This window comes from Mobula birostris, chromosome 8 (genome assembly GCF_030028105.1).
Source record: "Mobula birostris isolate sMobBir1 chromosome 8, sMobBir1.hap1, whole genome shotgun sequence".
Lineage (NCBI taxonomy): Eukaryota > Metazoa > Chordata > Chondrichthyes > Myliobatiformes > Myliobatidae > Mobula > Mobula birostris.
The window spans coordinates 68,679,378-68,705,674 of record NC_092377.1 but is presented as its reverse complement, the minus strand read 5'-3'; the positions used below and the strand labels follow the sequence as shown (position 1 = coordinate 68,705,674).

At 40.6% G+C, this 26,297-nt stretch overlaps 1 protein-coding gene and 1 long non-coding RNA gene across 3 annotated transcripts in view; one reads left to right on the top strand and one right to left on the bottom strand.

The window, feature by feature from the left end:
- Positions 1-26,297, top strand: part of LOC140201377 (uncharacterized) — a 49,602-nt gene that overhangs the window by 6,046 nt on the left and 17,259 nt on the right. Inside the window, exons 2-3 of one of the 2 annotated variants that reach the window (XR_011886846.1) lie at positions 16,314-16,372; positions 24,286-24,416. This is a non-coding gene — a long non-coding RNA (uncharacterized lncRNA). The remainder of the gene's footprint in view (positions 1-16,313; positions 16,373-24,285; positions 24,417-26,297) is intronic. The other variant, XR_011886847.1, reaches the window with a different exon arrangement.
- Positions 25,171-26,297, bottom strand: part of commd1 (copper metabolism (Murr1) domain containing 1) — a 102,180-nt gene continuing 101,053 nt past the window's right edge. Inside the window, exon 3 of the mRNA XM_072265401.1 lies at positions 25,171-26,173. Within this exon, the coding sequence (XP_072121502.1) occupies positions 26,066-26,173 (108 nt within the window). The 3' untranslated portion in view covers positions 25,171-26,065. The remainder of the gene's footprint in view (positions 26,174-26,297) is intronic.

Below are 26,297 nucleotides of genomic sequence, written 5' to 3'. Positions count from 1 at the left end.
GTATAGCTGGCTGGTACGGTGAAGATGTAATATGTCTTATTCCATTCATTTTCAGGAATGACTGAAACTGTTCCGCAACAAACTGTGGTCCTTTGTCACTGACTAAGTGTTCTGGATCACTAGTCCTTGAGAAGCAGCTTCTCAACACATCAACAGTGTGTGAGGTTGGGGTGGAGGCTATTGGGAACACTTCTGGCCACTTTGTAGCTGCATCCACTACTACCAAGAAATCTGTGCCCATGGATGGTCCAGCAAAATCGACATGAACCTCTGCCAGGCCAAAGCAGGCCATTCTCAGGGATACAGAGGCACTGCTGTTGGCATCTTCTGAATGTGTTAGCATCCTGATCAGTGCATGGCAAACTGCTTGATCTGATTACCTATCCCAGGCCATCAGACAAAGTTTTGAGCCAATGCTTTTATTTTGACCACGACTAGATGACCGGCATGTAGTGCCACCAATGTTTGAGCCCTCAGCTTCGATGGTATAACAACTCTCAATCCCCACACAAGGCAAACTTTGTCAAGGGCGAGTTCACCTTGGCAGGCACTGGTGAAAAAGAGGGAACTGGAATTTCTGCTGCACATTCCAGCCATTTTGGGGGGGCCATGTATTCCTGAGACAGTGTGGGGTCTTTCTCAGCACAGTTGTGTAAATATTGTGCATCTGTGGTGCAACCACAGTAAGAGAGATTTTGTTTAAAGAATTCACACTTGTGCCATGCTCTGAGCCAATAATCTTTTAATTTTCTTAACATTCTTGAGATCTTGGAGAAGTTCCTTGTCATCTTTGCCGGTAACAATGATGTCATCCAGGTAACACTGAGTGTCTCGGCAACCTTGCTGCACCTGGCCCATAGCTTTCTGCAAGACTGCAGGTGCAGATGCTACTCCAGAAATAAGCCTACTTATGAGTGTTTCTGGTGAGATACTCTTTGGACTCTTCTTTCATCTCCAGGTGTAGGTAGGCCACTTTGCTGAATTGTTTTCCTCCAGAAAAGTTTGCAAAGGTATCCTCTATCCTGGGCAGAGGGTATTGATCTACTTTCAGTACTGGATTGATGGTGACCTTAAAATGAGCACAGACCCATTCTTCTTGGTTGGGATTACTGGTGTTACCCATGGGCTCCACTCAGCCTTGGAAAGTATTCCTTTGGCTTCCATGTGATCAAGCTTACTTGCTACTTTATCACAGATGGTATAAGGAACTGGATGGACTTTGCAAAACTTGGGTGTGGTATTTTCATTTTACACTATTTTACCCTTGAAATGTTTGAGTTTTCCAACGTCATCCTTGCGCCCTGCTCTGGCATCATCCAGTACCTCTCTTAATTTGCTTTCAATTGACTCTATTGCGGGCAATGTGGCATGCAAATGGTGGATGGATCTCCAATCAAGCTGTAGTTGTCTTCAGATAATCATGCCCAGTCAAAATGCTGGCCCTCCTATTTTTTTTACCACAGGCAAGCCCAATGTGACTTGTTAAGTGCTGTATTTCATTCCCAACAACAGCATGCAGATTAATGGCCTTTTTGAAAAGGCAACTTGATTTTTTATCTTTATCTCTTCCCTGTGCAGTCCATTTGTTTTTGTCTGCCCAGTATGTTCTTTGTATGCGTCCTACTTTATTCCATTTTCTGCAAGGCTTGTCTTTAAATCTGCATTGGTCAGGTGTATGTGAGCCCCTGCCACAACAGCAACACAATTTGTTCAGCTTCTGTTTAGACGTTGCAATTTTGTTCATGCTCATTTTCATTCTTGACTGCAACTCAGTTGCATCTCACTTCACTTCCCATTAGCTATTTAATTTTCTTCAAAATATTGCTGAATTCATTCTGTATACAAAAGCCAGTTGTTTTTTGTGCAATCTTTATGATGTAGCCAGCCATTTCTTCATTTTTTTAAAGAAATGTTATTGTTATCACCCATTCACAGTGCTTATGAACGCTTGCATTGGTATGTATTGTCATTTATCATCAACCAGCTCTGAATTTCCACTCCATCTTGTAGGTTCATCATCATGTCTGTTTTGTTTGTGTGCCTAGCATCAAATTGTGTGAGTCAGTTTCTCCAGGATGATCATTATTTTCAGTTGCCATGTTCAGCTCATTTGAGATCTTATTTCAGAAAATGAATATAAACATTTTCAGAATTGCTTTATGGTTGTTACAATGATGTTGAATAACATAGAATTGTAAAATTCACCTTGCATCTTTTAACTGACACAATTTTAACATTACCATACAATTAAAGATTTTCAAAAAGAACAAATAGAAATGTCAACCATCCATTTTAACAGATAAGCATCCTGGAATCACTTTGCAGATATACAGTACGTAAAGAAAACAAAAACATTGACTTTCTGCATATATGTCTTTCATTAAACTTGATAGTTCTCTTTTTCTTTTGAAAGATGTTAGGATTTACTTCAGTGAAAAATAGAATATTTTTAAGATTACATAGTCTCGTTTAATTGCTTTCTAATTTGCAAGGTTGTACATGCAAAATATTTTACATTAAAAAATCAATTTAAAAAATCAGAGACAACCACACCTACAGTGATACAAGTCCTGTGCTGTATATTTAATATTTCAGTAACAGTTGAGTAATATTGTGAATATATTGTTTGATTAGGCATTCTTTGTTTACAGAATTCATTACGGGTTAAATGTAGAAGTTTGTAAATGGCATACATCATCACACCATCACATCATATGCATACGTCTTGTGAAAATAAAAATGACACGAACATGCACGCCTTATGCACTCCCTTGTTTCTTTCAATTTGTTTTATGTTTCAGAGTTACAAAACATAACAGTTGCAACGAGGAAGTTTTAAACAAACTCAAGAAGACGACCTACCTGTTGAAGCACAGCAAGATGTTTGAGTTAAAGAAAAGCACAGTGAGAAATACTTGAGTAAAAAAAAGTGCAGCACGTGCTTCTTTGGGAAGGGACAGACACAGACAAGTTTTTTAAAAAGGCAGAAAACAGACAAATTCACGGGTTCATGAACAGTGAGTATTGTGATAGTAATCATAATTTTTTTAAAAAGCAGAAATGGGTGGCTGCATTGGAAAGACAGACACATTCAAGTTTACTAAAGGTAATTGAATATTGTATACTGAGCAAATTGGGCAACAGTTTGAAGCAAATGAAATAGCCAATGAGAAGCAAATGCCAGTTTTGCTGAGTGCATTGGGTTTAAGGACATACAGTTTGCTTCAAAGTTTAACTGCACCAACCAAATGAGCCGAAATAGCTTTGCTGATCTTGTAAAAGTTTTACAGGAACATTTAAAACTGAAACCATTGTTGATTGCAGAGCTCTTTAGGCTTCATAAGAGAAATCAAAAGGAAGGGGAGTCCAGTTTAGTATACATGGCCAAATTAAAGAGATTGAGCATTGTCAATTAGTGATGGGCTTAATGATGCACTGAGAGATCATTTAATTTGTGGAATCTTACAAGAAAACATTCAAAAACGGCTCCTATCTGAAGCACATTTAAACAAGCAGTTGAAATAACTGTATCAATGCAAACAGCAGACAAAGACACAATTGAGTTGCAGTCAGGCATGAAAGTGAGTGTGATCAGAACTGCAACATCTAAACAGAAACCTGACTGACTGAATAAATTGTGCCACAATTGTGGCAGGGACTCACATACACCAGACCAATGCAGGTTTAAAGGAGAAGCTTGCAGAAAATGCAATAAAGTAGGACACACATGAAGAGAATCAGGCAGAGAAAAATAAATGGACTGCACAGGGAAGAGATAAGGATTTTAAAAAATCAAGTTGCAGTTTCAATAAGAGCACTAACCAGCATGGTGTTGATGAAAATTCTGATAGTGTTGAGAGTGACACCGGACAGATAGCCTTGAGATTTACAATGTGAAAATCAGCAATAGACAAGCAATACGGCTTACACCAGAAGTGAATTGCAAATTAATTAAGATAGAATCGGACACTGGTTTGGCTGTTTCAGTCATTCCACAAAATGAGTTTGAACAACATTACTAAAGATACTAAACTGGACCGCAGCTATCCAACTAAGAACTTATACTGGAGAAAAGATAATTCCTGTGAGACTGACATTTGTAACAGTGAAATACAACAACCAACAAGCCACATTGGGCTTGTATGTGGTAAAATCAGGAGGGCCAGCATTTTGGGTCCGTGAGTGGCTGAGACAACTACAACTTGATTGAAGATCCATTCACAATTTGCATATCATATCCCCTGCAAAAGTGCCAACTGAAAACAAATTAAGAAAGGTATTGGATGATGCCACAACAGTATTCAGGGAGGGCATTGGAAAATTCCAATATACCAAGGAAAAAATTGTGTTAAATGAAAATGCCACACCCAAGTCTTACAAAGCCCAATCAGTTCCTTTTATCATCCATGATAAAGTAGCCTGCAAACTGGACTTAGGTGAGACCCACTACAGAAGGAGATGGAAGAAGAGTTCAAAGGTTATCTCACCATAAACAGTCACAAAGGGGTTTATCTTTATAATCAGCTTAATTTCAAAGTGACACCTGCACCTGCAGTCCAGCAGAAAGGCATGGACCAGGTGCTGCAAGGCTACCCAGCCACTCAGTGTTACCATTATTGTTATTGCTAAGGATGAGAAGGAACATCTCCAAAATCTCAAGACAGCATCAAAAAGATCAGAAGATTATGGGCTCAGAGACAACGCAAGTAGTGTGATATTTATAAACCAAGCATCAGTTTCTGTGGTCACACCACTGACACATAATATTTATACGTGTGCACTGAGAAAACTCAAGCAATGCTGGATGCCACAAGGCCAAAAAGATGTCACGGTTGTGGTCCTTTTTAGGATTTCTCAATTATTATATAACAGGTTCCTGCCAAACCTGGCTACTGTGTCCACCCCTTGAACTCATTGCTATAGATCACCAAGAAATGACAAACAAGAGAAAATCTGCAGATGCTGAAAATCCAAAGCAACACACACAAAATGCTGGAAGAACTGATTGTGCCTGTTGTCTAGAAATGGCAATGGGCCAAGCAGTGTGAGGTGGCTTTCAAAAAGGTAAAGGATATGGTGACATCAGACACGGTACTCACACATTATGATCGATATTGTCCAGTGAAGCTTGCCGGAGATGGTGGAGGTGCAGTCACATCACATGTTGTGAGTGATGGAAGTGAACACCCCAGACCCTTTGCATTACATCCCTTACCACTGCAGAGAAAAATTATGCTCAGATTGACAGAGAGGCCTTGAGTCTGGTTTGGGGTGTACATCGTTTAATCCAGTACTTCTATGGGAGAGAGCTTACCCTCATTACTGATCATCAATCACTACTGTCCATTTTCAATCCACAGAAGAGTGTTCCACTAATAGTAGTAAGAATACAGAGATGGGCTCCGTTTCTTGGAGAACACAGTTACAAGATTGAATTCATGAGGACAACTAATCACGGAACTGCTAATGGATTGTCCCGTTTACCTTGGAAAAGGAAATAGCTGAAAAATTTATGAAAGAGGACACTCCACTTGACATATTTTCCCTAATGTAATTGAAGGTCTCCCAGAAATGGCAGAGATGAATCAAAGGGAAACCAGAAAAGACTCCACGTTGTCTTAGGTCTACAAGGGCACCCAAAATGGCTGGAATGTGCAGAAAAAATTACAGTTCCCCCATTCTCATCAGTGCAAGGATGAACCTGCCCTGGATGGAGGATTCTTGATTAATGTTAGAGGAGCTACTTGGCAGTCATCTAGGTGTGGTTGAAATGAAAGTGTTGGCTCGAAGTTTTGGTAGCTTGGGTTAGATCAACAGATTGAGCAGCACTACAGAGAAGTAGTCACCCTCTATTGCAGGAGACTGGTAACTGGGTGGCTGTTACAGGAGGTGGGGAAATGGGGAAATGCACAGTCATTGCAAAGTACACCTGTGGCCGTTCCCCCCAATAATAAGCATACAACTTCAGAAGGGCACTGTCTCGCGGGTCTCTGGCACTGATTCTGGTGCTGCGGCTCGGAAGAGCAGAGAGGTGAAGAGGTCTGCAGATTCCATAGTTAGAGGAACAGAGACAGAGACAAGATTTTGTAGGCACTCTTGACAATATGTTGCCTTCCTGGTGCCAGGATCGGGGATGTCATGGCTTTCTCAAGGCCGAGGGTGAGCAGGCGGAAGTCGTGGTGTATATTGGCACCAATAACGGGTAGGCAAGGTGAGGAGGTCGTGAAGAGAGATTTTTGACAGCAAGGTGGGAGCTGAAAACCAGAATCTCCGGGATTGTAATCTCTGGATTGCTGCCAGTGAGGGTAAGAATAGGATGATTTAGCAGGTGAATGCGTGGCTGAGGAACTGGTGCAGGGGGCAGGGGTTCAGATTCATGGATCATTGGGATCTCTTCTGGGGATGGTAAAGGGACGGGTTGCACCTGAACTTGAGGGGGTCCAATATCCTTGCAGGCAGGTTGGCTAAAGTTGTTCAGGAGGGTTTAAACTAATTTAGCAGGGGATGGGAACCAGAGTGAGAGCGCTGAGGATGAGATAATTGGTTTACAAATAAAGGCAATGAGTAGTGAGACTCCTAGCAAGGAGAGGCTGATGATAGAGCAACATTTCAGTCAACAGGACGAGTTGTAACGTAAAAGGTGGACAAAATTGAAAAGTGTGAAAACGGTACTGAAGGTGTTATATTTTAATGCACATAGTATATGGAATCAGGTAGATGAACTTGCAGCACGTTTGCAGATTGGCATGTATGATGTTGTAGGCATCACTGAATCATGGCTGAAAGAAGATTATAGCTGGGAGTTTAATGTCCAAGGATACCCATTGTATCGAAAGGACAGGCAAGGAGAGAGGGTGGTGTTGCCTTGTTGCTAAGAAAATGAAATGAAATTATTAGAAAGAGGTGACATAGGATCCGAAGATGTAGACTCCTTGTGGTTAGAGTTAAGTAACTGCAAGGATAGAAAGAACCGGCTGGGATTTATATACAGGCCACTGAACAGTAGTAAGGATGTGGCCTACAAATTACACTGGGAGATAGAAAACACATGCCAAAATGGCAATGTTACAATAGTCACAGGGGATTTCAATATGCAGGTAGATTGGGAAAATCAGGTTGGTACTGCATCTCGAGAGGGGAATTTCTAGAATACCTACAACTTCAAGTTGGCTTTTCAGAGCAGTTCATGGTTGAGAACAACAGAAGATGTTGCAGTCGATTGTTAAGGACGTGGGTTCGGGGTACTTGGAGGCAGATGATAAAATAGGCCATAGTCAGCATGGTTTCCTCAAGGGAAAATCTTGCCTGACCAATCTGTTGGAATTCTTTGAAGAAACAGCAAGCAGGATAGACAAAAGAGAACTGGTGGATGTTGTGCACTTGGATTTTCAGAAGGCCTTTGACAAGGTGCCACATGTGAGGCTGCTTAACAAGTTATCAGCCCATCGTATTACAGGATGGATAGTGGCTGATTGGCAGGAGGCAAAGAGTGGGAACAAAGGGAGCCTTTTCTGGCTGGCACCTGGTGACTAGTGGTGTTCTGTAGGGTTCTGTTTCGGGACCACTTCTTTTTGCATTATAGGTCAATGACTGGATGATTGAACTGATGGCTTTGTTGCAAAGTTTGCAGATGATACGAAGATAGGTAGAGGGGCACGTAGTTTTGAAGAAGTAAGGCTTCAGAAAGAGTTAGACAGATTAGGAGAATGGGCAAAGAAGTGGCAGATGGAATACAATGTCGGGAAGTGTATGGTCATGCACTTTGGTAGAAGAAATAAAAGGGTTGACTGTTTTCTAAGTTAGAGAGAAAATTTAAAAATCTGAGGCACAAAGGGACTTGGAAATCCTTGTGCAGGATTCCCTAAAGCTTAATTTACTGGTTGAGTCTGTGATGAGGAAGGGAAATGCAATGATAGCAATAATTTCAAGAGGACTGGAATATTAAAGTGAGGGTGTAATATTGAGGCTTTATAAAGCACTGGTGAGGCCTCACTTGGGGTATTGTAAGCAGTTTTGTGCACTTATCTTCAAACATATGTGCTGACATTGGAGAGGGTTCAAAGGAAGTTTACGAAAATGATTCCAAGATTGAACATTTGTCATATGAAGAGTATTTGATGGCTCTGGGTCTGTATTCACTGGAATTTATAAGAAATGGCCTAATTCTCCTCCTACGTCTTATGGTCTTATGAACAATTGTTGTGGTAAATTGTGTACTATAAAATCAGAAGTACAAAGAACTAAATGTTGCAATGTTTCCAAGGGAGTTGCAAAATAACTTTAATATTCTTTCTCTGTAATTCCATTTATCTAAGTACAGTACTTCCACAATTAGAGAATGGTGTAAATACTCAGGAGATCATATAGTGTCTGTGGTGAGAGAAACAAAGTTAAAATGATGGCTTTCCATCGGAGCACATCCTGCCTGACTTGCTGAGGCTTTCCACCATTCTGATTTCACATTTACCGCAGCTGATGCTTTAATGCATTTCAATCTGACAATAAGATTATGGTCTGGAAATTACAACCATTATTGCTAGAAAATGTGTTGTGATAAGAATATACATAGGAAACAGAGGCTGGAGTTGGCCTTTTGATCCCGTGTGCTTTCTCCACCTTTGAGATTATAGCTGATTCTATGCTTCAATTCCTACATATTCATTCATATTTCTCAATATCTAAAACATATCTTAATTTCAAGTAATAATTTGATACTCATATCTAATTTACCTCATCTCTTTCACTGACCTTCAATCTGTGGCAGAGTACAGAAGAAGGATATGCCCAAGTATAATCAGCAGTGGCACATTTAACAAGCTGTGAAGAATCACACCAGACCAACCCACACTGATAAACCCGTTAACTTCCAACTGGGATAAAGCAATTTGTGTTTGTCCTGTGCCTGAGGACCACACAACCAGTGGATCATGCTGTTAAACCTACCAAGAACAACACATGTCAAATCTATTGACGTCTAGCGCTGAAATACAATGACTTGTCAGAATATTCTTCAGCTCCATATGTAGGTTTAACAGCTATATTCTTAATAACCTTAGAGATTTAGAAGTAATCCATTATGACTGATGGTAATCTCACTTCTGCCCATCCTCCCTTCATTAACAGATATGGAGAAATTAATGCTTTTTTAATCAACAACTGGCAACATTGAGGACATGTGGCCTGTGTTCCATTTCAGCTGATTACTCTTTGGTCCTTGATATTTAATGAGTTGATAAAACAGTGCTCTTGTAACTGCTGTGGTAGGATTAATCTGGAATTGAATTATTTAGTAGCATAGACACTAGAGTTAATTTACAGGGACTAAGCATTTAGTCCCATGGTGAATTTAAGTACAGGCAGTTTGTTTTTGTAGAAGTGGTAGAAGGCAGAACAAGCCAAAGTCCATGCCATGGCACCACAGTAAGGCTGGATTGATAGTCTTAGTTTGTGCAGCAACAGACATATTTTAGTGAAAACTGAATCCCAAAATTAATACAGTTTAACCAAAATCATTACTTGTGTGCTCACTAGCCAGGTTAAAAATGTAAAATTCTCATCACTCACTACTACCCATCTCTGAAATTTCCTCTAGCCTTTAACCCTTTTTATCCTCCTTCAATCTGGCTTCTTCATCATCCTTGGATTTATTCATTTTACCACTGATTGCCATGCTGCTATCGGAGTCCTGAACTTTGGAATTACCTCTTATTTCGCTACCAATATATATAAAACCTCCCTCCTTGACCAGCACAAATAACTTGTTGACTGACACAGTGTCATATCCTGTTTGCAACACCCTCACGAGGTATTCCACATCATTAAAATCAGAATCAGAATCAGGTTTATTATCACCGGCATGTGACGTGAAATTTGTTAACTTAGCAGCAGCAGTTCAAATCAATACATAATATAGAAGAGAAAAATAAATAAAATTAAAATAATAATAAACAAATAAATAAATTACAGTATACATATATTGAATAGATTAAAAACATGCAAAAAACAGAAATAGTGTATATTAAAAATAAGTGAGGTAGTGTCCAAAGGTTCAAGGGTCCAAGGGTTTAGGAATCGAATGGCAGAGGGGAAGAAGCTGTTCCTGAATCGCTGAGTGTGTACCTTCAGGCTTCTGTACCTCCTACCTGATGGTAACAGTGAGAAAAGGGCATGCTCTGGGTGCTGGAGGTCCTTAATAATGGACGCTGCCTTTCTCAGACACTGCTCCCTGAAGATGTCCTGGGTACTTTGTAGGCTAGTGCCCAAGATGGAGCTGACTAGATTTACAACCCTCTGCAGCTTCTTTCGGTCCTGTGCAGTAGCCCCTCCATACCAGACAGATATGCAGCCTGTCAGAATGCTCTCCATGGTATACCTAGAGAAGTTTTTGAGTGTATTTGTTGACATGCCAAATCTCTTCAAACTCCTAATAAGATATAGCCGCTGTCTTGCCTTCTTTATAACTACATTGATATGTTGGGACCAGGTTAGATCCTCAGAGGTCTTGACACCCAGGAACTTGAAACTGCTCACTCTCTCCACTTCCGATCCCTCTATGAGGATTGGTGTGTGTCCCTTCATCTTATCCTTCCTGAAGTCCACAATCAGCTCTTTCGTCTTACTGACTTTGAGTGCCAGATTGTTGCTGCACCACCATTCCACTAGTTGGCATATCTCACTCCTGTACACCCTCTCGTCACCACCTGAGATTCTACCAACAATGGTTGTACCGCCAGCAAATTTATAGATGGTATTTGAGCTATGCCAAGCCACACAGTCATGGGTATATATACTTTATACTTTATTGTCGCCAAACAATTGATACTAGAACATACAATCATCACAGCGATACAGTATTTGATTCTGCGCTTAAATCATAAATAGAAAATAGAAAAGGGAAGGTAAGGTAGTGCAAAAAAACCGAGAGGCAGGTCCGGATATTTGGAGGGTATGGCCCAGATCCGGGTCAGGATCCGTTCAGCAGTCTTATCATAGTTGGAAAGAAGCTGTTCCCAAATCTGGCCGACGAGTCTTCAAGCTCCTGAGCCTTCTCCTGGAAGGAAGAGGGACGAAAAGTGTGTTGGCTGGGTAGGTCGTGTCCTTGATTATCCTGGCAGCACTGCTCCGACAGCGTGCGGTGTAAAGTGAGTCCGAGGACTGAAGATTGGTTTGTGTGATGTGCTGGGCTGTGTTCACGATCTTCTGCAGCTTCTTCCGGTCTTGGACAGGACAACTTCCATACCAGGTTATGATGCACCCTAGAAGAATGCTTTCTACGGTATAGAGAGTAGAGCAGTGGGCTAAGCACGCACCCCTGAGGTGTGCCAGTGTTGATCGTCAGCAAGGAGGATATGTTATCACCAATCTGCACAGATTGTGGACTTCCGGTTAGGAAATTGAGGATCCAATTGCAGAGGAAGGTACAGAGGCCCAAGTTCTGCAACTTCTCAATCAGGATTGTGTGAACGATGGTACTAAATGCTGAGCTATAGTCAATGAACAGCATCCTGACATAGGTGTTTGTGTTGTCCAGGTGGTCTAAAGCTGTGTGGAGAGCCATTGAGATTGCATCTGCTCTTGACCTATTGTAGTGATAGACAAATTGCAATGGATTCCAGGTCCTTGGTGAGGCAGGAGTTCAGTCTAGTCATGACCAAACTCTCAAAGAATTTCATCACTGTAGATGTGAGTGCTACCGGGTGATAGTCATTAAGGCAGCCCACATTATTCTTCTTAGGCACTGGTATAATTGTTGCCTTTTCTGAAGCAAGTGGGAACTTCTGTCCATAGCAGTGAGAGCTTGAAAATGTCCTTGAATACTCCCACCAGTTGGTTGGCACAGGTTTTCAGAGCCTCACTAGGTACTCCGTCAGGGCCTCCCGTCTTGCGAGGGTTCACTCTGTTTAAAGACAGCCTAACATTGGCCTCTGAGACAGAGATCACAGGGTCATCAGGTGCAGCAGGGATCTTCACAGCTGTAGTTGTGTTCTCCTTTTCACAGCAGGCATAGAAAGGCATTGAATTCATCTGGTAGTGAAGCATCACTGCCATTCATGCTATTGGGTTTCATTTTGTAGGAAATAATATCTTGCAAACCGGGCCAGAGTTGTCGTGCATCTGATGTTGCCTCCAACCTTGTTCGATATTGTCTCTTTGCCCTTGAAATACCTCTCTGCAAATCATACCTGATTTTCTGGTACAGGCCTGGGTTGCTGGACTTGAATATCACTGATCTAGCCTTCAGTGGACGATGTACCTCCTGGTTCATCCACGGCTTTTGGTTTGGGAATGTACAGTAAGTCTTTGTGGGCACACACTCATCCACACAGGTTTTAATGAAGTCGGTAACAACTGCAGCCTACTCATCCAGGTCACAAATGTCATCAATTGTGTGGCATTCAAGAGAAGTGGGGTCATAGAATAATCAACATTGAAGGAGATTGCAAATAATTTCCACACAACAATAAACTTACAGAACAGGCATAGAAGTAGAAATTAATTTCAGCGCTAACAGGCGAGCAGTACTTGTCTAGTGAAGAAAACTGAGCTCAGCAGTGTGGCACCACTGTGCAGAAGGGACTCCGTAAATTTTGCATCCCACACTGAGCTTTACAGAAGAGCTATCTGTAACCACCTTCATTGTATGGGAATGATGATCCTATTGAAGAACGTAATAACAAGTAAGACACTGATGAGGCCTAATTTGGAGTAATGTGTGCAGTTCTGGTCACCAACCTGCAGGAAAGATGTCAATAAGATTAGAAGATTGCAGAGAAAATCTTCAAGGGTGTTGCCAGGTCTTGAGGACCTGAGTTATACGGAAAAGTTGAACAGATTAGGACTTCATTTTCTGGAGCGCAGAAGAATGAGGGGAGGTAAACAAGATTATGAGAGGTATATAAAACCCTCACTAATTTTTATAGATGCACCGTAGAAAGCATTCTTCTAGGGTGCATCACAACCTGGTATGGAAGTTGTCCTGTCCAAGACCGGAAGAAGCTGCAGAAGATCGTGAACACAGCCCAGCACATCTCACAAACTAATCTTCCATCCTTGGACTCACTTTACACCGCACGCTGTCAGAGCAGTGCTGCCAGGATAATCAAGGACACGACCCACTCAGCTAACACACTTTTCGTCCCTCTTCCCTCCGGGAGAAGGTTCAGGAACTTGAAGACTCGTACGGCCAGATTTGGGAACAGCTTCTTTCCAACTGTGATAAGACTGCTGAATGGATCCTGACCGGGATCTGCGCCATACCCTCCAAATATCCGGACCTGCCTCTCGGTTTTTTGCACAACCTTACTTTCCCTTTTCTGTTTTCTATTTATGATTTATAATTTAAATTTTTACTATTTACTATCGATTTGTACTCCAGGGAGCATGAAGTGCAGAATCAAGTATTGCTGTGATGATTGTACGCTCTAGTATCAATTGTTTGGCAACAATAAAGTAAAGTAAGTAAGTATTGGGTATATGCAAGCAGGCTTTTTCCATTGAGGTTGGGTAACCCTAGAACCCCCACGAGTTAAGGGTTAAGGTTGAAATGTGAAATATTTCAGGGGAACTTCTTCACTCGGAAGGCGATGGAAGTGTGGAAGGAGCTGCCAGTGGAAGTGGTGGATGTGGGTTAGATTTTGACATTTAAGAGAAAGTTGGGTAGGTGCATAAATGGGTGAGTTATGGAGGTCTATAGCTCAGGTGCAGATTGGTGGGCTGTGGCAGTTAATAGTTCAGCACTAACTAGATTGGCTGAAGGTCCTTTTTCTGCGCTTTAGTGTTTTATGGCTCTGTGACTCTAGGTAAATACTTGAATTATTTTTTAAGTGTTTTAATTTATTCATGATTTTATTGCTTTTACATTATATTTATTACTTCTGAATGTAGTTTTTCCTTGTATAATTATTTAAATCTGTTTTCAAATACCTTTTGGAGCCATTTAAGTACTGTTCAGAAGCCTTTAACAACTGGTGAACTGATCAAGTCTATCAGTGCGTCCTGTAAGCGGAGTTTTCCTGGTAAACCAGTTGATGCCCATCCACCATTCCAGCTTTCAAATTGCCACTCATATCCAGGTTTAACAAACTGTGAATGCTTGGATCCACACACCAATACTAGTTTAGTACGGGTGTGCATTCAGGCCCATTTCTTCTTGTGACTTATAGCAATTTTTAAATTATGGCTTGCACAGTACTGCTGCTGCAAAACAAAAAGTTCCAAGGCATACCTTAGTGATAATAAACCCGATTCTGATCCCTTTTCTATGCACCTGGGCCTCAGTTTTCATATTCTGTTTTTTACTCCATGAGATCGCATCTTTTGTTCTCCTTTTCCTCTTAACTTGGTTCACTCAAAAATGTACTTTCATAATGTATAACTTCTAACTCAAAATGAATTTAAAATTGATCTATTAATAGATCACGGATTGTCCAGCAAACCTGCCAGTTCAAAGTCTAAAGTGTGCTGGTTTATAAGAAATTATTATTAAAATCAGAATCAGATCTAATATCACTGGCATATGTTTTGAAATTTGTTAACTTTATGGTGGCAGTACAATGAAATACATTATAAATAAATACAGAGAAATAAACAACTGAATTACAGTAAGTGTGTATATGTTGTATGTCTATTGAATAGTTAAGGTAAAATAAGTAGTACAAAATTACAGAAAGAAAAAAGTAAGGTAGTGTTTTTGGGTTCAATGTCCATTTAGGAATCGGATGGCAGAGGGGAAGAAGCTGTTCCTGAATCACTGAGTGTGTGCCTTCAGGTTTCTTTACCTCCTACCTGATGGTAACAGTGAGAAGAGGGCACGCCCTGGGTGGTGGGGATCCTTAAAGATGGATGTTGTCTTCCTAAGGCTTGGATACTATGGACGCTGGTATTCATGATAGGGCTGACTAATTTTACAAGTTTCTGCAACTTATTTCGATCTTGTGCAGTAGCCCCCACCTCATACCAGATGGTGATGCAGCCAGTCAGATACATTTGTAGAAGTTTTTGATAAAATTAGATAATGAGAATAAGGATTATATTGGGTATGATGAACAGCTGAGTTACTTTTCTTTGGAAATGAGAGAGCTGAAAAGTGATCTTGAAGAGACCTTTAAAATTTGTGAAAAGTCATGAGAGAGACAGTGTTTCCAATCATAGGAAAGGACAAAATCAGAGGATATAAAAAAAGATTCAAAGCAATCAGAAAAAATTCAGAAAAAAATCCTCACATACTAAATATTAAACTTTCAATCACTAAAAGTGATTCTGAATGGTTTAGAAAAGCTGCATTGAAGTGAGGTGAACCTAAAAATATGAGAGAGAAGTCCAAGTTAAAGTCCAGTTTATTGCCATATCCCCAAATGCAGGTGCAGTGAAAAACTTACTTGCTGCAGCATCACAGACACATAGCATCATATAAGCAGCACTCACAAGAATAAAAGCTTCAAATAAAAATAAATTAGATACAATGTTTACAAGAAAGAACACGATAAGCACGAAAAATGGTCATTCTGGTGCCAAGTGTTAGAAGTTGTCATAGTGTTCGTGAACTGCAGTGATAAGCCCTGTGCTGGTTCGTTCAAGAATCAAATGAATGAAGTAGCTGTTCTTGAATCTGATGGTGTGGGACTTAAGGCTTCTGTAGCTCCTGCCTAATGGTAGCAGTGAGAAAATGTATGGCCCAGATGGTGGGGATCTTTGATGATAAGATGTTGCCCTTCTTGGGCCATTGGCTCCTGTAGGTACCACCAATAGTGGGGAGGGATGTGCATCCTGCAGCTTCTTTTGTGCCTGTACTTTTGAATTGGTGTACCAGTGCATGAGGCAACCAGTCAGGATACACTGAACAGTGCATCTAGAACTTTGTTGGAGCATTCAGTTGCTGAATGATGGGATTCAAATAAGGAAGGAGGGGAGTAACTTCAGTGGAGCATTAAAACTGATATGGATTAGTTGGAAGAAATGGTGTGTTTCTATATTGCATACTCCTTGTAAATCTGTTGAAAATTATTTAAGTACCGACTCAAAATACCAAGAGATATACATGCTTCTCAATAAAACTTCGTCAACATTAAAAAGCAAGAAGGTGAGCAGCATCTCAATTTAGAATAAGAAATCAGTTTTAATTCCAAAGGATAACCTTGATCTAATTTTTATTACAAACAAAACAAGAGAATTAGGAAACCCTAAAGTCCTGCACCAGGAATTGTACTATTAGATACTTTTCTCAAAATATTTATTTGTGGGATATGTGTAATAATTGGTCAACCACTTTTATTGTCCAACCTGAGTATACTTACTGGCTTTCTTTATCATTTCAGAGGTCAGCTGAGAATTAATCACAATGCTGTGTGCCTTGGTTCACAGAAGGTCTAACTGGGTAAATATGGTTGTTAACGTTCCATGAAGCACATGAATGAAGCAGATTTTTAAAGCAGCTGGCAGTTTTGTGACCACAAGTATTGATACCAGAGCTTTTACTCAATGTTTTATTTCAATGTTTAGATTTACATTCCTAGCCGAAAATGATTATTTAGACTAGGAATTCCAGATCAATTGCCTGGGTCCATGACTATTGGTTCAATAATTTAGTTGGACAGATACAGCACTCAAAAATAAATATATTTCTACATTAATATTCTCGGGTCAAAACAATAACTGCAAAAGACAGAGAAATTTAGATAATTAGATGCTGTTTTGGAACCATATCTGGTGACTTCAGTTTGGCATTGGTGGTGGGTTACAAAACAATATGAACACATTCTTGACATTGTTCCTTTTTCACTTTGGATATCTAAGAACAATTGCATTTCAAACCGCAACCTCCCAAGGCCTGAATGTCATCATGCATATGATGACTGCTGCCAACATGGTTCTGAGTTGCAGTGTTCCTGCTGCATCCTAAAGTCTTCCCCAAAATATCCGAAGGATCACTGGTGTCCAAAGTACAGATGTTTTGCTTGTTATCCATTGCTGGAATATGAAAACAATTTTCTCAGTGTCAAAAAGGATATGGCATTCTAAGTACCTTTCTGTTGTGTTTATATGTCGAAGAAGACAAAGCTGGCAGAGTGATTTATCTATTAAATCCATTCAAGGTGCTTACTCACTGTCTTTAACTTGGACAAATCTTGAACTTGGCCTTTGGGAGGTTGGTCATAAATGTCTGCCTGAGAAGTGACCTGGATCTGTTCCAATTTGCCAATTCATCACAACAGGTTAACAGGAAATGCCATACACTTGGCTCTTCACTCAGCTGGTGAAACACCTGGATAATGAAGATCAGGATGTTCTTCATTTACAACGGTTTTGCATTGAACACTATCATTGCTAAACTTCAAGATCTGGGACTCAGTACTTCCCTGTGCAACTGGATCCTCAACTTCTTTATTGGCACACTGCAGCCAATATGGATTGGGAACAACATGTCCCTCCACATTCCCGTCACCATAGGTGCACCACAGGGCTGTGTGCTTAGCCCCTTGCTCGATTCACTTTATACCTGTGATTGTGTAGCTACATTCAGCTCTAACACTGCAGTTAACCTTGCTGACAACACCACTGTTGCCTGAATCAAGGATGATGACAAATTGACATACAAGAGGGAGACTGAAAATCTGGTCGAATGGTGCCACAACAACAACCTCTCATTCAACGTCAGCAAAACCAAAGAACTGATTATTGACTACAGGAGGAAGAAGCTGTGGGTTCATGAGCCAGTCCTTAGTGAGGGAACAGAGAAGCTTTACGTCCCTTGGCATTAATATATCAGAGAATCTGTCCTAGCACAAGCACATAAATGACATTACAAAGGCCTGACAGCTCATCTACTTTCCAAGAGGTTCGTGTATAATCAGCATGTCACCAAAGATTTTGACAATCTTCTATAGATGCACAATAGAGAGTATCCTGACTGGTTGCATCACAACCTCGTATGGAAACAACGATGCACAAGAATGGAGAAAGCTATAGAAAATGGAGGACACATCCCAGTCCACCGCCAGCATCCATCATCAACGAACCCAACCATCTCCTCTCGCTACTGCCTCGGGTCCAAATTTTCCAATGGAAGAAGGACTCTACCATGGCTGACAAGTGAAGTCAGAGCCAAAGTAAAAGCAAAAGAGAGGGCATACAAGGAACCCAGAGCTAGTGGGATGATAGAAGATTGGGAAGCTTTTAAAAACTTGCAGAAGGGAACTAAGAAGGTCATTAGGAAGGAAAAGATGAATTATGAAAGGAAGCTGTTGCCTAATATCAAAGAAAATACTAAAAGCTTTTTAAAATATATAAGGGGTAAAAGAGAGTTGAGAATAGATATAGGACCAATAGAAAATGATACTGGAGATATTGTAATGAGAGACAGAGATGGCAGAGGAACTGAATGTGTATTTTGCATCAGTCTTCACAGTGGAAGATATCTGCAGTATACCAGCATTCAAGAGTATCAGGGAAGTGAAGTATGTGTAGTGAAAATTACAACTGAGAAGGTGCTCAGGAAGCTTAATGGTCTGAGGGTGGATAAATGTCCTGGACCTGATGGAATGCACCCTCGGGTTCTGAAGGAAGTAGCTGGAGAGACTGCGGAGGCATTAACAATGATCTTTCAAGAATCGATAGGTTCTGGCATTTTACCAGATAACTGGAAAATTGCACATGTTACTCCGCTATTTGAGAAGGGTGGGAGGCAGCAGAAAGGCAACTATAGATCTGTGAGCCTTACATCAGTGGTTGGGAAGTTGTTGGAATCGATTATTATTGATGAGATTACAGAGTACTTGGTGACAAGATAGGCCAAAGCCAGCATAGTTTCCTAAAAGGAAAGTCCTGCCTGACAAACCTACTGAAATTTATTGAGGAAATTACAAGCAGGGTAGACAAAGGAGATGTAGTAGATGTAGTGTACTTGTATTTTCAGAAGGCCTTTGTCAAGGTGCCGCAAATGAGGCTGCTTAACAAATATAAGAGCCCAAGGAATTACAGGGAAGTTACTAGCATGAGTGGGGCATTGGCTGATTAGCAGAAAACAAGGTGGGAATAAACGGATCCTATTCTGGTTGGTTGCCGGTTACCAGTGGAGTTCCACAGGGGTTGGTGTTGGGACTGCTGCTTTTTACAATATATGTCAATGATTTGGACTATGGGATTAATGGATTTGTTGCTAAATTTGCCAATGATACAAAGATAGGTGGAGGAACGGGTAGTATTGAAGAAATAGAGAGCCTGCAGAGAAACTTAGATAGTTTAGAGGAATGGGCAAAGAAGTGGCAAATGAAATACAATGTTGGAAAGTGTACGGTTATGCACTTTGGTGGAAGAAATAAACGGGCAAACTATTATTTAGTTAGGGAGAGAATTCAAAATGCAGAGGTGCAAAGTGACTTAGGAATCCTTGTGCAAGATACCCTAAAGGTTAACCTCCAGGTTGAGTCTGTGGGAAGGTGGCGAATGCAATGTTGGCATTCATTTCTAGAGGTATAGAATATAAGAGCGGGGCTGTGATGTTGAGGTTCTATAAGGCACTTGTGAGACCACACTTGGAGTATTGTGGGCAGGTTTGGGGTCCTTATTCTAGAAATGATATACTGACGTTGGAGAGGGTTCAGAGAAGATTCACGAGAATGATTCCAGGAATGAAAGGGTTACAGTATGAGGAATGTCTGGCAGCTCTTGGGCTGTATTCCCTGGAGTTCAGGAGAATGAGGGGGGGACCTCACAGAAACATGCCAAATGTTAAAAGGCCTGAACAGATTAGATATGGCAGTTATTTCCCATGGTAGGGGTATAGGACAAGAGGGCATGACTTCAGGATTGAAGGATGTCCATTTAGAACTGAGATGCAGAGAATTTACCTTAGCCAGAGGGTGGTAAATGTGTGGAATTTGTTGCCACGTGCGGCTGTGGAGGCCAAGGTATTGGGTGCATTTAAGGCAGAAACAAATAGTTTCTTGTTAGCCAGGGCATCAAAAGGTATGGGGAGAAGGCAGAGGAGGGGGGATGACTGGAAGAATCGGATCAGCCCATGATTGAATGGCGGAGCAGACTTGATGGGCCAAATGGCCTACTTCTGCTCCTATATCTTTTCATCTTCTGGGCAGGAGGAACAAAAGCCTTAGGTCTCACACCACCAGGTTTAGAAACAATTATTGCCATCAGGCATTTGAACCTATGTGAATAACTTTAATTAGCACTACACTGAACTGGGTTGCCTGTTTTTCGGCCACTCGCATGGATCCCAGCTATGTGTGCCTGTTTGTTGGCTATGTGGGACATTTATATTCCAAGCCTACACTGGTATCACTCCCCAACTTTTCCTACACTACATCAACGACTCCACTGGTGCTGCTTCCTGCACCCCGGTGGAGCTCAACCTTGCCTCCAACTTCCACCCTGCCCTCAAATTTACCTGTTCATTTCCGACACCTCCCTCCCCTTTCTCGATCCTCTCTGTCTCTATCTCTGGGGACAGCTTTTCCATTGATGTCTATTATAAACCCATGGACTCTCACAGCTTCCTGGACCATACCTCGTCCCACCCTGTTACTTGTAAAAATGCCATCCCCTTCTCCCTCAATTCCTCCATCTCTGATGCATCTGCTCTCAGGATGAGGCTTTTCATTCCAGAACTAAGGAGATGTCCTTCTTCAAGGAAAGGGGCTTCTGTTCCTCCACCATCAACTGCATCTCTTCCATTTTGTGCACGTCTGCCCTCACTCCATCCTCCCACCACAAGGGATAGGGTTCCTCTTACCCTCACCTACCACCCCAGCAGCCTCTGCATTCAGCACAAAATTCTCTGTAACCTTCACCATCTCCAATGGGATCCCATCACCAAGCACATCTCCTCCACCATCCCCCCCCACTTTCTGCGGGGATTGCTCCCTAAGTGACTCCCGTGTCCATTCATCCCTCCCCGCACTGGTCTCCCTCCTCGCACTTATCCTTACAAGCAGAACAAGTGCTACATCTCCTCCCTCACTACCATTCAGGGCACCAAACAGTTCTTCCAGGTGAGACGACACTTCACCCATGAGTCTGTTGGAGTCATCTACTGTGTCTGGTGCTCCCAGTGTGGCTTCCTGTATATCACTGAGACAGTTTGGGAGACCACTTTGCCAAGCACCTATGCTCCATCCGCTGGAAAAAGCTGAATCTCCCAGTGGCCACCCATTTTAATTCAACTTCCCATTCACATTCCAATGTGTCAGTCCATGGCCCCCTCTACTGTCGCCCCAAGGCCACACTCAGGTAGGAGAAGCAACATCTTATATTCTGACTGGGTAGCCTCCAAATGACGGCATAAACATTGATTTCTCAAACTTCTGGTAATACCCCACCCTTCCCATTTTCCTCTTGTTATATCTCCTTACCAGTCTATCACCTCCCTCACTTTGGTGGTCCTCTCCCTTTCTCTTTCTTCCATGGTCTTCTGTCCTCTCCTGTCAGATTCCATAAGACACAGAAGCAGAATTAGGCTATTTGGCCCATCGAGTCTGCTCTACCATTCCATCGTGGCCAATCATTATTTCCTCTCCTCAGCCTTCTCCCCATAACCTTTGATGCCATGTACAATCAAGAACTGATCAAGCTCTGCCTTAAATACATCCAATGACCTGCCCTCCACAGCTGCCTGTGGTAATAAATTCCACAAATTCACCACCTTCTGGCTAAATAAATTTCCCTGCATTTGTTTTAAATGGACGCCCCTCTTTATTGAGGTTGTGCCCTCTTGCCCAAGACTCCCCCACCATGGGAAACATCCTTTCCACATCTGCTCTGTCTAGGCTTTTCAACATTTGAAGTTTCAATGAGATCCCCCCCTCATCCTTCTAAATTCCAGCAAGTACAGACCCAGAGCCATCAAACGTTCCTCATATGATAACCCTTTCATTCCTGGAATCATCCTTGTAAACCTCCTCTGAACTCTCTCCAATGCCAGCACATCTTTTCTTAGATGAGGAGCCCAAAACTGCACATAATACTCAAGGTGAGGCCTCACCAGTGCTTTTTATCACCACTAGTCACTGGCAGCTAACCAGAAAAGGACCCACTCGCTGTCTCCTACCAATCAGCCAATGCTCTAACCACACCAGTAACATTCCTATAATGCCATGGGCTCTTAACTTGGTAAACAGCCTTCTGTGTGGCATGCTTTATTTCCCCTTCTCTAGCACCATTTCTCTTTCACCAATCATCTTCCCAGCTCTTTACTTCACCGCTCACCCCTCCTAGTTTCACTTATCACCTTGTGGTTCTTCCTCTCTGCCCCTCACTTTCTAACTCTGAATCCTCACTTTTTTTTTCCAAGTCCTGATGAATAGTCTTGGCCCAAAACATCAACAATACTCTTTTCTACAGATGGTGCCTGGCCTGCTGAGTTCCTCCAGTGTTTTGTGCGTCCTTGGCTACAATCTACAGGCTCACTTTCAAGTCTCTCTAGAAGTCATGTTCTCAGTATTACTTTTCATTTGCACAGATTAGTTGCTTGTCAGTTTTCATGTAGTATTTTGTAAATTCTATTATATTTCTTTTTTTGTCCAGCTATTCTTACATTGTGTGACTGCTTGCTTACATGATGAAGAGGCTCTTGTTGGGCTTCAAGCCAGGTACAGGTATCAATTATAGGATTCCCTGTGAGTGGAGCAGTGTATATTGGCCAGACAGGACACATGGTGGGTGGAAATCCGCATCAAAGAGCACAGGAGGTGTATCTGTTTGGGTTACCTGGAGAAATCAGTGGTAGCAGAACTCTGTATTTGCAATGGCCATAGGATTGATTTCAGTGGCACAAAACCACTGTACTACGCCAATGGCTTTTGGGATCGCCTAGTGAAGGAAGCCATTGAAATAAAACTAGAGGAAAATAATTCTAACAAAGACAAAGGTCTCACTCTAAGAAAGATCTGGAATTCGATTGTAAACAAGGTGGGAGTGGAAACCTGACTGGATGAGGACTAACCCATCAGGAAGGACAGAATACGGGGGTATAAATACCACCAGATGAGACATGCCCAAGCATCATCCCTGAAGAAGATGACCGAGTTTGTCATCCAAACGTCAGATAAATCAATACTTGAAGTCCGAGAAGGATTTATTCATCATATATGCCAGGAATGCACTAGATATTCTTTTTGCTTGTGTACATGATAAATAAACTGTTTTTGTTCAGTTCTTTCCCTATTTGCATGATTGATAAATATTTTTTGCTAATTTGCATTACGCCAATCTGATCATTTTAAACTCTTGTCAATCCATTACCCTCTTCAGCTGTACTTCAACACACATATACATTTTGAGGCTCCAGTGGTAACTCCAACCACTGTCAAATGGCTTCTATGTTGGAATTTAAGAAATAATTCTCAATCAGAATGCTAGATTATAACATACAGTATTAAAGCCCTTTAATGAACCATCATCAGACAAAAAATTAAGGGATGCTTGGTTAAACCCAATGATCATAGATTAGCAAATTGCAATTAAAAATTTGGAATTTAAGCCTAAATAGATTGTTGTCATGTGACAAACAGGGTATAGTTGGAGTAAACACAGATTTAGTCCTTAAAACTGAAAACTGAGCACCTGCCCCTATTTCTCCTTAAAAAATTACCATTATATTTTATTTGATAATAATGCTGTGAAGTGTCTTGGGATATTTTTTAAATGGAAGGCAATTTGAAATGCAAGTTGGCATGAGAGGTTATTTCGACATCACAAAGAACTGTCATGGAGAGGCTGCAATTTTATATTTAATAGTTTTGGGAACAGGCGTTCAGGGAAGGCTCACATGTGACTTTCATGGGACATCGATAAGGCAGTCAAACAAACATCTGAAATAAAAGCAAAATTCTGGATCTGCTGAATGAAAGGAGATTTGTATTTCAAAGAGACTGGTTATTGAGGAGGAACACCACAGGAAGCAGGGTTTTATTTTTCAGTCCTTGTGTTTTATCTTCCTGTGCCACAATTAATTTCAAAATGTGGCAAAGAAAAACCTTTATCTTAAAAATTGAACAAGGTGAGAGAACACTGAATCAGGTGGGACACCACATTTCTCAGAACACACCCAAGAAACAGGAAGCAAATCAGAGATCTTCCTGAAGCAAAAAGTGCAACAATTCATGATCTCACTGAATTCACAAATAATACATTTCAGAATTTTAAGTTTACTGCATTGACAACTGCCATAAAATACATAACAAAACAAACTCCCTCTATGACACAGCAAGCACATCAATTTCAGTAAAAGTTGTGATGTTATCTAATACAGTACACATTTATTTTTGCAAATTCCAGCAGGCCACAATGCCCCAGCATCTTAAAGGTTTCAAATCAAACACTACCTCTGAGAAGTGTAATTCTGAAAAAAAAGGAGTCCTGCCTCCCCCCCGTCCCCAAAACCAATGGCAAAGGTTGACTACAAACAGGTAATTTCTCTGCTTTGTCTATTGAACTTTGTACAGATTCATTACAGTAGTGGCTCACAATAGCTTTTTTTAAAGTAATAACCTTATGCAATTGACAGTTCTCTATTTTTAATTCAGCTGATGAATAATGGGCTGTGGTAGAATAAAATCTGTCAAAGCATGGCAATCTATAAGCCTTCGTCAAATATTTGCATTATACTTATTTATCTTGAAGTCATTACTGGCTTAGAATGTAACAGTAGACAGGTGAGGTATGGATTTTAACCACTCGTTCATCTGGATTTAAAAGGCAATTTTCAGGCGATTTCATTTAAAACTTCATCTACAAAAATAGACTTGCTTATATTTGAGCAAAGCTCCAAAATCTATTTTTTTAAAAAAACACAAATTGTCAACTTCTAGACTCTAAAAGAAACAAATCATAACACATCTACAAAACACTTACTTGAAATAATACTCTTTACTCAATTAAGTGAACTGCCAAAAATGCAAATTTCAGAATAGGTTTCCAAAATTATCTTATTTATATCAAGCATTTATAGATATTTACAAAAGCCTTATATGTGTTAATTATTGTTTATTGCTTTCTGAAGGATCTTGATTGCAAAGAGAATTCCAAAGAACTGATGGTTATATACAATCAGGTCGAAAAGAAACTGTAAAGTTTTATTTTCCTTCAATTCGTGACTCAAAATGCAATCTCCAAATATACTTAATAATATAGCATAATAAGACAATGTTTAACATCAAGGCATTATAGGTTACTACTTTAATTATGAAAGTTACTTCAGTGGACATGATAAGGAATACAATGATTAACCTCGTTATGTATTTATTCATGAGTGGCAGAATAATTGAATAATATGAATACAGGCTATTAAAGGAAAACCATGAGAATTATACATTACATGACAAATTTGCATGACATTACATGACAATTTTTTCATTATGTCTCTAATACATGATGCATATTGCTTTTCTTCCAGCAGTATCAAGTGCTCTTTGTAATCTCCATGTGATGATTTCACAAGTCTTGCACATTTTTGACATGAGATGCAAGAGAGAGCAATTACTTTTGGGACTTGGTTCAACAACAATCATCCTTGGGTAGGCTACACCTTGGGCTTGATGCAAAGCCAACTGATATTTACATGGTCCATGATGCACTAATTCAGTCTCTTCCATGCCCATATAATTGTCATCAAACACTTGGAAATGTTCCGAATGAGAATATTCAATTCTTATCAACAAGTTGACAAAAAATGTTGAGGATAACTAACGATAATTTTAGATTATTTCCAAGAACTAAAGAAAAGAAAATTCAATTTCAAGATCAAAGTGCAAATTTGGATTCTAAATAAAAAAATCAATTCTATGAGCTTTGAGAAGTGTTGGAAAGAAGTATCAAATTGAAAACCATTTCCTGAATCCAGTTTAGCTATTGAAAAAGAAACAGATGGTGAGGAGTTAATTAGAGGCATTGTTAGTTTTGAAAGTGGCTGTAGATCAAAGGCTTGTAAAGTAAACTCAAATTTTCACTCTACAATCAAAGCAGGGAATGCAGAAAATTACACAAATCAATGGGACAGTTAGTGTTCCAGTTGCTTATTGACACGGCCATCTGTTCTGTTTCATAATCGCCAGCAGCATCAGTTGGTGCAGCTCAGGGCAGTGATGCTCTCTTCAATTTCAGTTAATTTTTTCAGCAGTTGATTCACTTTGTTCTCATTTAACTCCAAGCAGAGAAATTCTGATTCCTAAGACAGAAAAAAAACAGAATTCTTCAAATTCAAAGATAATGACATGTCAACTCTACATTTTGTTTCAGGTCTTCAACAAATCTTGAAACATTATGCCTCAGCAAATCATTGGTACAGGTTG